The sequence below is a fragment of the Telmatherina bonti genome, assembly GCF_933228915.1.
Source record: "Telmatherina bonti genome assembly, chromosome: 14".
NCBI classification, from domain to species: domain Eukaryota; kingdom Metazoa; phylum Chordata; class Actinopteri; order Atheriniformes; family Telmatherinidae; genus Telmatherina; species Telmatherina bonti.
Window position 1 is genome coordinate 38,906,004 of NC_136612.1, and position 12,699 is coordinate 38,918,702.

General features: G+C 53.3%; 1 protein-coding gene across 1 annotated transcript in view; it reads left to right on the plus strand.

Annotated features, from left to right (window-relative positions):
- rdm1 (RAD52 motif containing 1) overlaps positions 1 to 11,837 on the plus strand; it is a gene marked incomplete at its 3' end in the record, with an annotated part of 34,319 nt that extends 22,482 nt beyond the window's left edge. Inside the window, exon 8 of the mRNA XM_079253186.1 lies at positions 11,706 to 11,837. Within this exon, the coding sequence (XP_079109312.1) occupies positions 11,706 to 11,837 (132 nt within the window). The remainder of the gene's footprint in view (positions 1 to 11,705) is intronic.
- Between the last annotated feature and the right edge of the window lie 862 nt (positions 11,838 to 12,699).

The window sequence follows — 12,699 nt, forward strand, 5'->3', positions numbered from 1 at the left end:
GGTCACCTTCTGTAGGCCAGGTCACCTTCTGTAGGCCAGGTCACCTTCTGTAGGCTGGGTCACCTTCTGTAGGCCGGGTCACCTTCTGTAGGCCGGGTCACCTTCTGTAGGCTGGGTCACCTTCTGTAGGCCGGGTCACCTTCTGTAGGCCAGGTCACCTTCTGTAGGCCGGGTCACCTTCTGTAGGCCGGGTCACCTTCTCGATGATGCCGTCTCTTTCCCTACGGTGCAGCTCCCTCTTCACAAGAGGGACGAGTGGCAGAGGGATGCGTCTGGCTGTATGTGCTGCATATGGCTGGAACCCCTCCTGGAGGAGTATCTTCTCTGGTTCTGTGTTTAGTGATCCGCCTGAGCCAGAAGCGGTGTTGACTTTGTTTACTCTTTTGACAAGGCCCATATTGACACCTCGTCCTAAAAGGCAGCTAAGTTTTCCTTTCTTGACATAAATGTTAAAGTCGTACAGCTTGTCCTGATGCTTGCTGGTAGCTTGGAACAGTCCTGTACTTGCAGGATCTCCACCTGGACGAACCTGGAGTTGGCCGACTTCATCTTTCTATTCTATTCTATTCTATTCTATTCTATTCTACAGTCATTTAGCAGGCGCTTTTATCCAAAGCGACTTACATATGAGTGAGAACAACACAAGCAGGAACTCAAACAGTAGAGGACATGGTAGGAAGGTGCTGGTGGACTGTCCAGTTGGACGCAGGTCCTTGCATGGAGCTACAGGTTGGTTTTTTATTTTATTTTTTTTGTTTACACCCTTCTCACCCCATAATACCACCGATGTTACAATACAAAGAATTAATATCATAAAGTTTGTTGCAAAGAACTGGACTAAGTTCTCCAACTTTCCTTATTGTTTTGTAAACCAGAAGCAGAGCTCTGAATCTGATGCTCTGCAACTGGAAACCAGTGAAGAGCGATTAGCAGCGGAGTGACATGAACCAGTTTGGGTTGGTTGAAGACCAGATGTGCTGCTGGTTCTGGATCATCTGCAGAGGTTTAACCAGCATGCAGGCAGACCTGCCAGTAGGGAACTGCAGTAATCCATGTGTGAGATGACCAGAACCTGAACCAGAAGCTGAGTCGTGTGTTCTGTCAGGTACGTCTGATTCTCTTGATGTTGTAGAGAGCATATCGGCAGGTACGGGCAACCGAGGCAACATGGACCTTAAAGGTCAGCTGGTCGTCCACCATGACACCCAGATTCCAGGCAGCAGACGTAGGAACAAGTGTGATAGAGTGGAGCTTCACACATATCTGTGGGGGTAAGGAAGGACTGGCTGGACAGACAATGAGCTCTGTCTTGGACAGATGGAGCTGAAGGTGGCGATCCTTCACCATGCAGAGATATCAGCAAGACAAGCTGATATTCTCAGAGAAACGTTGTGTCGTCTGGTGGGAAGGAGAGGAAAAGCTGAGTGTCATCTGCATAGCAGTGGTAGGAGAAGCCATGAGAGCTTCTAACTGCACCGAGTGAGGAGGTGTATGGTGGAAAGAGAAGAGGGCCGAGCACCGATCCCTGAGGCTCCCCTGTTTTCATGTGATCTGGACACTTCTCCTCACCAGGATACTCTGAAGGATCTTCCTGAGAGGTAGGACGTGGACCAGGAGAGGACAGATCCAGAGATGCCGAGCTCAGAGAGTGGAGAGGAGAACCTGATGGTTGGCTGGGTCACAAGCAGCAGACAGGTCCAGCAGGACTGAGGACTGACCGGTGGATCTGGTCCAGCAGGACCAGGACTGACCGGTGGATCTGGTCCAGCAGGACCAGGACCGACCGGTGGATCTGGTCCATCAGGACCAGGACTGACAGGTGGATCTGGTCCAGCAGGAGGGAACCAGTAGCAGACAGGAGAGCAGTTCCAGTGGAATGACCTCGCCTAAAGCCAGACTGATGTGGATCTAACTGGTTTCTATCATGGAGGAACTGGGAGACTGAAGACGACCCGCTCCAGTAGTGTGGACATGAACGGCACCAGTGGGACCAGCCGGTAGTTTCCAACCTGGACTGGGTTGAGTGTGGGTTTCTTCAGCAGCGGGGTGACCCGAGCTTGCTGGAAGACAGAGGGAAAGACAGCGGATTCCAGAGAGGAGATGATAATATGGGTCACTGCAGATTGATTGGAGGTAAAATGCTCTGCAGGATGTCGGTAGGGACCGGATCCAGAGGACAGCTAGTGGCTTTAGAGTTGACTAGAAGTTTAGAGACTTGGTCCTCATTCAGAGGGCAGAAAGAGCAAAGTGAGGCACCACTAGCTGGATGTGGTGGACTGAGCTGGTCAGGCTCAGAGAAGTGATTCCTGATGGTAGCAACCTTTTCAGTAAAACAGGAAGCCAACATGTCTGCAGTCAGCGTGGCGGGAGGCTGAGCAGCTGCTGGAGAAAGAAGACAGTTAAAGGCCATGAACAGCTGCCGTGTGTTGGGAGCATTGTGGATCTGCTTCTGATAGAAGTCTATGTTGGCAGCCGTCAGGCTGGATGTGAAGACTGAGAGGTTCTGCTGGGACTCTGACAAGTCAGGGACTTCTTTTCTTTCTGCTGGCCTGAGACCTGCTCTGTGACGTCTCAGTGAGCCATGGACTGGGAGGGTTTAGACTTAGAGATCTCAGCTTTCTGCGGTAGGAAACCGTCCTCGGAGCCTCTTTAGCGCCATGAGAGAGAAGGGCTGAGAATGTGACCAGGAGGTGGTCTGACAGGTGCAGCGGAGTGACAGACAGATCCACTGTGGACCGGTATGAATATTTCGGTCTCCATGACAACCAGCGGTGTGACATCATCAGGTGTGTCAGAGAGTAACACATCCATCTCAGAGATAAAGTGGTTCATGTTGCCTCCTGGAGGCCATATATGACCAGAATGTATGTATCGGTCGGAGCAGAGACCTGGATTACATGATGAGCAGGAAGCCATGGGACACAGAGAGGTAAAGCTCCATGTTTTAGGAAGCAGGACGCCCGTTCCACCTCCTCGTCCAGCAGAGCGAGGTGTCTGGGTGAAATCTGCGTTAAGGGAGAGGACAGCAGGAGTCGCGGTGTTTTCTGGACGGATCCAGGTCTCAGTCAGGACCAGGACCTGAACGTCTGAGACTGACATCAGAGAACTGATGAATTCTGTTTTATTTACTACGGACTGACAGTTCCAGAGACGGGAGGTGACAGAGGATGAGGACAGTGTGGGAGACGGTGGTCCAGAGAGGTCTAGAGGACTGCCTTGTCTGTGGGAGACAGGCCTTGGTCTGTCCCCGTATCAGACGGGGATGGTTGGAGACACGTGGTAATGTGAGCTTAGCTGCTCGTGTCTCGGTGGACTGGCGCAGGTAGACTCGCAGGTCTTCACCCGTAGTGGTCTGAACCCGACGTGGGACACAGTGGCTGATCCACCTGGGCTGCTGACCCAGCTGGGTCCACTCAGCCTGACCGCAACCAGCTGGAACCTGGTCTTTCTGCTCCCCCAGCAGGGAACGGGGAGAATGGCCCGCCTCACTCAGCCGTAGTAGATCTGAGAGAATCGTGTTAACGACAGAACCTCCAGCAGTAACTCTGCTGGCAGAACCTCCAGCGGTAACTCTGCTGGCTGAACCTCCAGCAGTAACTCTGCTGGCAGAACCTCCAGCAGTAACTCTGCTGGCAGAACCTCCAGCAGTAACTCTGCTGGCAGAACCTCCAGCAGTAACTCTGCTGGCAGAACCTCCAGCAGTAACTCTGCTGGCAGAACCTCCAGCAGTAACTCTGCTGGCAGAACCTCCAGCAGTAACTCTGCTGGCTGAACCTCCAGCAGTAACTCTGCTGGCAGAACCTCCAGCGGTAACTCTGCTGGCAGAACCTCCAGCGGTAACTCTGCTGGCAGAACCTCCAGCAGTAACTCTGCTGGCAGAACCTCCAGCGGTAACTCTGCTGGCAGAACCTCCAGCGGTAACTCTGCTGGCAGAACCTCCAGCAGTAACTCTGCTGGCTGAACCTCCAGCAGTAACTCTGCTGGCTGAACCTCCAGCGGTAACTCTGCTGGCTGAACCTCCAGCGGTAACTCTGCTGGCAGAACCTCCAGCAGTAACTCTGCTGGCAGAACCTCCAGCAGTAACTCTGCTGGCTGAACCTCCAGCAGTAACTCTGCTGGCAGAACCTCCAGCAGTAACTCTGCTGGCTGAACCTCCAGCAGTAACTCTGCTGGCTGAACCTCCAGCAGTAACTCTGCTGGCTGAACCTCCAGCAGTAACTCTGCTGGCTGAACCTCCAGCAGTAACTCTGCTGGCAGAACCTCCAGCAGTAACTCTGCTGGCAGAACCTCCAGCGGTAACTCTGCTGGCAGAACCTCCAGCAGTAACTCTGCTGGCAGAACCTCCAGCAGTAACTCTGCTGGCAGAACCTCCAGCAGTAACTCTGCTGGCAGAACCTCCAGCAGTAACTCTGCTGGCAGAACCTCCAGCGGTAACTCTGCTGGCAGAACCTCCAGCGGTAACTCTGCTGGCAGAACCTCCAGCAGTAACTCTGCTGGCAGAACCTCCAGCAGTATCTCTGCTGGCAGAACCTCCAGCAGTAACTCTGCTGGCTGAACCTCCAGCAGTAACTCTGCTGGCAGAACCTCCAGCAGTAACTCTGCTGGCAGAACCTCCAGCAGTAACTCTGCTGGCAGAACCTCCAGCAGTAACTCTGCTGGCAGAACCTCCAGCAGTAACTCTGCTGGCAGAACCTCCAGCAGTAACTCTGCTGGCAGAACCTCCAGCGGTAACTCTGCTGGCAGAACCTCCAGCGGTAACTCTGCTGGCTGAACCTCCAGCGGTAACTCTGCTGGCAGAACCTCCAGCGGTAACTCTGCTGGCAGAACCTCCAGCGGTAACTCTGCTGGCAGAACCTCCAGCAGTAACTCTGCTGGCTGAACCTCCAGCAGTAACTCTGCTGGCAGAACCTCCAGCGGTAACTCTGCTGGCAGAACCTCCAGCGGTAACTCTGCTGGCTGAACCTCCAGCGGTAACTCTGCTGGCTGAACCTCCAGCGGTAACTCTGCTGGCTGAACCTCCAGCGGTAACTCTGCTGGCAGAACCTCCAGCAGTAACTCTGCTGGCAGAACCTCCAGCAGTAACTCTGCTGGCTGAACCTCCAGCAGTAACTCTGCTGGCAGAACCTCCAGCAGTAACTCTGCTGGCTGAACCTCCAGCAGTAACTCTGCTGGCTGAACCTCCAGCAGTAACTCTGCTGGCAGAACCTCCAGCAGTAACTCTGCTGGCTGAACCTCCAGCAGTAACTCTGCTGTCTGAACCTCCAGCAGTAACTCTGCTGGCAGAACCTCCAGCGGTAACTCTGCTGGCAGAACCTCCAGCAGTAACTCTGCTGGCAGAACCTCCAGCAGTAACTCTGCTGGCAGAACCTCCAGCAGTAACTCTGCTGGCAGAACCTCCAGCGGTAACTCTGCTGGCAGAACCTCCAGCGGTAACTCTGCTGGCAGAACCTCCAGCGGTAACTCTGCTGGCAGAACCTCCAGCAGTAACTCTGCTGGCAGAACCTCCAGCAGTAACTCTGCTGGCTGAACCTCCAGCAGTAACTCTGCTGGCTGAACCTCCAGCAGTAACTCTGCTGGCTGAACCTCCAGCAGTAACTCTGCTGGCTGAACCTCCAGCAGTAACTCTGCTGGCAGAACCTCCAGCAGTATCTCTGCTGGCTGAACCTCCAGCAGTAACTCTGCTGGCAGAACCTCCAGCGGTAACTCTGCTGGCAGAACCTCCAGCAGTAACTCTGCTGGCAGAACCTCCAGCGGTAACTCTGCTGGCAGAACCTCCAGCGGTAACTCTGCTGGCAGAACCTCCAGCAGTAACTCTGCTGGCAGAACCTCCAGCAGTAACTCTGCTGGCTGAACCTCCAGCAGTAACTCTGCTGGCTGAACCTCCAGCGGTAACTCTGCTGGCAGAACCTCCAGCAGTAACTCTGCTGGCTGAACCTCCAGCAGTAACTCTGCTGGCAGAACCTCCAGCAGTAACTCTGCTGGCAGAACCTCCAGCGGTAACTCTGCTGGCTGAACCTCCAGCAGTAACTCTGCTGGCTGAACCTCCAGCGGTAACTCTGCTGGCTGAACCTCCAGCAGTAACTCTGCTGGCTGAACCTCCAGCAGTAACTCTGCTGGCAGAACCTCCAGCAGTAACTCTGCTGGCAGAACCTCCAGCAGTAACTCTGCTGGCTGAACCTCCAGCAGTAACTCTGCTGGCAGAACCTCCAGCAGTAACTCTGCTGGCTGAACCTCCAGCGGTAACTCTGCTGGCTGAACCTCCAGCAGTAACTCTGCTGGCTGAACCTCCAGCGGTAACTCTGCTGGCTGAACCTCCAGCAGTAACTCTGCTGGCTGAACCTCCAGCAGTAACTCTGCTGGCTGAACCTCCAGCAGTAACTCTGCTGGCTGAACCTCCAGCGGTAACTCTGCTGGCAGAACCTCCAGCAGTAACTCTGCTGGCTGAACCTCCAGCGGTAACTCTGCTGGCTGAACCTCCAGCAGTAACTCTGCTGGCTGAACCTCCAGCAGTAACTCTGCTGGCTGAACCTCCAGCAGTAACTCTGCTGGCAGAACCTCCAGCAGTAACTCTGCTGGCAGAACCTCCAGCAGTAACTCTGCTGGCAGAACCTCCAGCAGTAACTCTGCTGGCAGAACCTCCAGCGGTAACTCTGCTGGCTGAACCTCCAGCGGTAACTCTGCTGGCTGAACCTCCAGCAGTAACTCTGCTGGCTGAACCTCCAGCAGTAACTCTGCTGGCTGAACCTCCAGCAGTAACTCTGCTGGCAGAACCTCCAGCAGTAACTCTGCTGGCTGAACCTCCAGCAGTAACTCTGCTGGCAGAACTTCCAGCAGTAACTCTGCTGGCAGAACTTCCAGCAGTAACTCTGCTGGCAGAACCTCCAGCAGTAACTCTGCTGGCTGAACCTCCAGCAGTAACTCTGCTGGCTGAACCTCCAGCAGTAACTCTGCTGGCTGAACCTCCAGCAGTAACTCTGCTGGCAGAACTTCCAGCAGTAACTCTGCTGGCAGAACTTCCAGCAGTAACTCTGCTGGCAGAACCTCCAGCAGTAACTCTGCTGGCTGAACCTCCAGCAGTAACTCTGCTGGCAGAACTTCCAGCAGTAACTCTGCTGGCAGAACCTCCAGCAGTAACTCTGCTGGCAGAACCTCCAGCAGTAACTCTGCTGGCAGAACCTCCAGCGGTAACTCTGCTGGCAGAACCTCCAGCAGTAACTCTGCTGGCAGAACCTCCAGCGGTAACTCTGCTGGCTGAACCTCCAGCAGTAACTCTGCTGGCAGAACCTCCAGCAGTAACTCTGCTGGCTGAACCTCCAGCAGTAACTCTGCTGGCAGAACCTCCAGCGGTAACTCTGCTGGCAGAACCTCCAGCAGTAACTCTGCTGGCAGAACCTCCAGCGGTAACTCTGCTGGCAGAACCTCCAGCGGTAACTCTGCTGGCAGAACCTCCAGCAGTAACTCTGCTGGCAGAACCTCCAGCAGTAACTCTGCTGGCTGAACCTCCAGCGGTAACTCTGCTGGCTGAACCTCCAGCAGTAACTCTGCTGGCAGAACCTCCAGCGGTAACTCTGCTGGCAGAACCTCCAGCAGTAACTCTGCTGGCAGAACCTCCAGCAGTAACTCTGCTGGCAGAACCTCCAGCAGTATCTCTGCTGGCTGAACCTCCAGCAGTAACTCTGCTGGCAGAACCTCCAGCGGTAACTCTGCTGGCTGAACCTCCAGCAGTAACTCTGCTGGCAGAACCTCCAGCGGTAACTCTGCTGGCAGAACCTCCAGCAGTAACTCTGCTGGCAGAACCTCCAGCGGTAACTCTGCTGGCTGAACCTCCAGCAGTAACTCTGCTGGCTGAACCTCCAGCAGTAACTCTGCTGGCAGAACCTCCAGCAGTAACTCTGCTGGCAGAACCTCCAGCAGTAACTCTGCTGGCTGAACCTCCAGCAGTAACTCTGCTGGCAGAACCTCCAGCGGTAACTCTGCTGGCTGAACCTCCAGCAGTAACTCTGCTGGCAGAACCTCCAGCAGTAACTCTGCTGGCAGAACCTCCAGCAGTAACTCTGCTGGCTGAACCTCCAGCAGTAACTCTGCTGGCAGAACCTCCAGCAGTAACTCTGCTGGCAGAACCTCCAGCGGTAACTCTGCTGGCTGAACCTCCAGCGGTAACTCTGCTGGCAGAACCTCCAGCAGTAACTCTGCTGGCAGAACCTCCAGCAGTAACTCTGCTGGCAGAACCTCCAGCAGTAACTCTGCTGGCAGAACCTCCAGCAGTAACTCTGCTGGCTGAACCTCCAGCGGTAACTCTGCTGGCTGAACCTCCAGCAGTAACTCTGCTGGCAGAACCTCCAGCGGTAACTCTGCTGGCAGAACCTCCAGCGGTAACTCTGCTGGCAGAACCTCCAGCAGTAACTCTGCTGGCTGAACCTCCAGCAGTAACTCTGCTGGCAGAACCTCCAGCAGTAACTCTGCTGGCTGAACCTCCAGCAGTAACTCTGCTGGCAGAACCTCCAGCGGTAACTCTGCTGGCAGAACCTCCAGCGGTAACTCTGCTGGCAGAACCTCCAGCAGTAACTCTGCTGGCAGAACCTCCAGCAGTAACTCTGCTGGCAGAACCTCCAGCGGTAACTCTGCTGGCAGAACCTCCAGCGGTAACTCTGCTGGCAGAACCTCCAGCAGTAACTCTGCTGGCAGAACCTCCAGCAGTAACTCTGCTGGCTGAACCTCCAGCAGTAACTCTGCTGGCAGAACCTCCAGCAGTAACTCTGCTGGCAGAACCTCCAGCAGTAACTCTGCTGGCTGAACCTCCAGCAGTAACTCTGCTGGCAGAACCTCCAGCAGTAACTCTGCTGGCAGAACCTCCAGCAGTAACTCTGCTGGCTGAACCTCCAGCGGTAACTCTGCTGGCAGAACCTCCAGCAGTAACTCTGCTGGCAGAACCTCCAGCAGTAACTCTGCTGGCAGAACCTCCAGCAGTAACTCTGCTGGCAGAACCTCCAGCAGTAACTCTGCTGGCTGAACCTCCAGCGGTAACTCTGCTGGCTGAACCTCCAGCAGTAACTCTGCTGGCAGAACCTCCAGCGGTAACTCTGCTGGCAGAACCTCCAGCGGTAACTCTGCTGGCTGAACCTCCAGCAGTAACTCTGCTGGCAGAACCTCCAGCAGTAACTCTGCTGGCTGAACCTCCAGCAGTAACTCTGCTGGCTGAACCTCCAGCAGTAACTCTGCTGGCAGAACCTCCAGCAGTAACTCTGCTGGCAGAACCTCCAGCAGTAACTCTGCTGGCTGAACCTCCAGCAGTAACTCTGCTGGCAGAACCTCCAGCGGTAACTCTGCTGGCAGAACCTCCAGCGGTAACTCTGCTGGCAGAACCTCCAGCAGTAACTCTGCTGGCAGAACCTCCAGCGGTAACTCTGCTGGCAGAACCTCCAGCGGTAACTCTGCTGGCAGAACCTCCAGCGGTAACTCTGAACCACGGGGCTGAGAATCACTGCTATCGTCTTGTTCTGATCGATGACGAACTTCTGCACCAGCAGCAGGAGGAGCAGCAGGAGGAGCAGGTCTGTTTAAACACATTATTTATATCCACTGTCCACTTCCTTCTGCTGCTCCTCCTGCTCCTGCTCCTCCTCCTGCTGCTCCTCCTCCTCCTGCTCCTCCTGCTCCTCCTCCTGCTCCTCCTCCTGCTGCTCCTCCTCCTGCTCCTGCTCCTCCTCCTGCTGCTCCTCCTCCTGCTGCTCCTCCTCCTCCTGCTCCTGCTCCTCCTCCTGCTGCTCCTGCTCCTCCTCCTGCTGCTCCTGCTCCTGCTCCTCCTCCTGCTGCTCCTCCTGCTGCTCCTCCTGCTCAGTCTGCCTTCAATTGGAACTTACAGCTCCGTGTCCAGGACGCCACGAGGCTCCGATGGGTTCATCCTGCTCCTGCCGGTGACGGGAAAATCTCTCCCCTTTCAGGCCAGTCAGCCGGGCGATCAAATCATAGACCGCAGGTGTCAAACTCCAGTCCTGGAGGGCCGCTATCCTGCAGGTTTTTGTTGTCTCCATGCTTCGATCCACCTGACTGAAACTCAAAAATTGGTTGACAAGAAGCTGCTGGATCTATTTGATTTGAATCAGCTGTGTTGGGAAAGGGAAACAACAAAAACCTGCCGGATACCGGCCCTCCAGGACTGGAGTTTGACACCCCTGCCATTAACTGTATAAAGAGATGGGCGGAGCCTCCGTGACGTCACCCGTAGGTTTCTGAAGATCTGAATTGAAGCTCAGTGGGCGGTTCCTACCATCACCATCTTGGCAGCATCATGCGCGTCGTCTCTTCAGGAAAATACAAATATGGTCAGAGAGGGGGGCTGTCAGCGTCATGGTGGATGTAGCGAACTCCAAGCTTTCTGTAGCTAAGAGCTAACCGAGCTAACCCGGAGATAACAGGAGCTAACCAGCTAACGGAGGTAAGCGGGCTAAAGCTAAGTCACGATGTTAACCGGCTAAAAACCGCGGTTGTTCTACGTTCTTCTGACTTGAAGTGGGAGATAGGGTACCTGTCAATCAAAAGGACACGCCCCTAAATATGCCGAACTTGGAGATTAAATTACTTTTAAACGGGCGAGTTAGAAAAAAATTCACTCCCCCCACAGTTGTCATGAAGGTAAACCTGACCTATTAAACCTAAAATGGATTTTTGTACCAGGCTTTAAACATGTTTATTTCTGCTGTAAACATGTTTATTTCTGCTGTAAACGTGTTTATTTCTGCTGTAAACGTGTTTATTTCTGCTGTAAATGTGTTTATTCCTGCTGTAAACATGTTTATTCCTGCTGTAAACATGATTATTCCTGCTGTAAACATGTTTATTCCTGCCGTAAACGTGTTTATTCCTGCCGTAAACGTGTTTATTCCTGCCGTAAACGTGTTTATTTCTGCTGTAAATGTGTTTATTCCTGCTGTAAACATGTTTATTTCTGCCGTAAACGTGTTTATTCCTGCTGTAAATGTGTTTATTCCTGCCGTAAACATGATTATTCCTGCCGTAAACGTGTTTATTCCTGCCGTAAACGTGTTTATTCCTGCCGTAAACGTGTTTATTCCTGCCGTAAACGTGTTTATTCCTGCCGTAAACGTGTTTATTCCTGCCGTAAACATGATTATTCCTGCCGTAAACATGTTTATTCCTGCCGTAAACGTGTTTATTCCTGCCATAAATGTGTTTATTCCTGCTGTAAACATGATTATTCCTGCCGTAAACGTGTTTATTCCTGCCGTAAACGTGTTTATTCCTGCCGTAAACGTGTTTATTCCTGCCGTAAACGTGTTTATTCCTGCCGTAAACGTGTTTATTCCTGCCATAAACGTGTTTATTCCTGCTGTAAACATGATTATTCCTGCCGTAAACGTGTTTATTCCTGCCGTAAACGTGTTTATTCCTGCCGTAAACGTGTTTATTCCTGCCGTAAACGTGTTTATTCCTGCTGTAAACGTGTTTATTCCTGCTGTGAAGTTGGTCTTTTTAACATGGGAGTCAATGGGGATTTGCTGTTTTGCAGCCCCTAGTGGATGAAGGGGGAACTGCAGTTTTATGCTCTTCTGCATCGGCTTCACTTTTAACCGTCGGGGGTTGCAGCTTGGGTCAAACTTAAACTCCCTTAAAGGGACAACGATGCATTCTTACATTACACACAAACACACACCCCTGAAGACTGTATCTCTAATGAATTGTTGCAGGTGACGGAGTTTTTTCACCCCGTTGATGAAGAGGAGGACGAAGAAGGATCTGACAGTGCTGCTCTGGAATGTGGGAATGATAGCTGTGCTCTGATTGGCTGGGAGCAGGGACCGTTTGGCGTGGACGTTTAGAGAACGACTACATGACGCTTTGGTTCCATCTTTAGAACAGAAAAACCAAATAAATACGTTTTAATAGAAATGTTAGTTCTGTTTTGTGTTCCCAACTCCTCTCCTGCGTGGGATCTAGGTCGTCTCTACGGAGGAACGTCGTCTCTACGGAGGAACGTGGGATCCACGGAGGAACGTGGTATCTGAGGAGGAACATGGGAACTATGTAGCGTCTACGGAGGAACGTGGGAACTATGTAGCCTCTTTGGAGGAACGTGGGATCTACGGAGGAACGTGGGATCTAGGGAGGAACGTGGGATCTACGGAGGAACGTGGGATTTCTGGAGGAACGTAGGATCTACGGAAGAACGTCGCCTCTATGGAGGAACGTGGGAACTCCAGAGTAACGCGAGATCTACGGAGGAACACGAGATCTACGTCGTCTCTACAGATTAACGTGGGATCTGTGGATGAACGTCGGATCTACGTCGTCTTTACGGAGGAACGTGGGATCTAGGGTGGAACGTGGGATCTGTGGAGGAATGTGGGAACTATGGAGGAACGTGGGAACTACGGAAGAACAGGGGAACTATGGAGTAACATGGGATCTGTGGATGAACGTGGGATCTACGTCGTCTTTACGGAGGAACGTGGGAACTACGGAGGAACGTGGGAACTACGGAGGAACGTGGGAACTATGTAGCCTCTACGGAGGAACGTGGGTACTACGGAGGAACGTGGGATCTGTGGAGGAACGTGGGAACTATGTAGCCTCTACGGAGGAACGTGGGTACTACGGAGGAACGTGGGAACTATGTAGCCTCTACGGAGGAACGTGGGTACTACGGAGGAACGTGGGATCTGTGGAGGAACGTGGGAACTA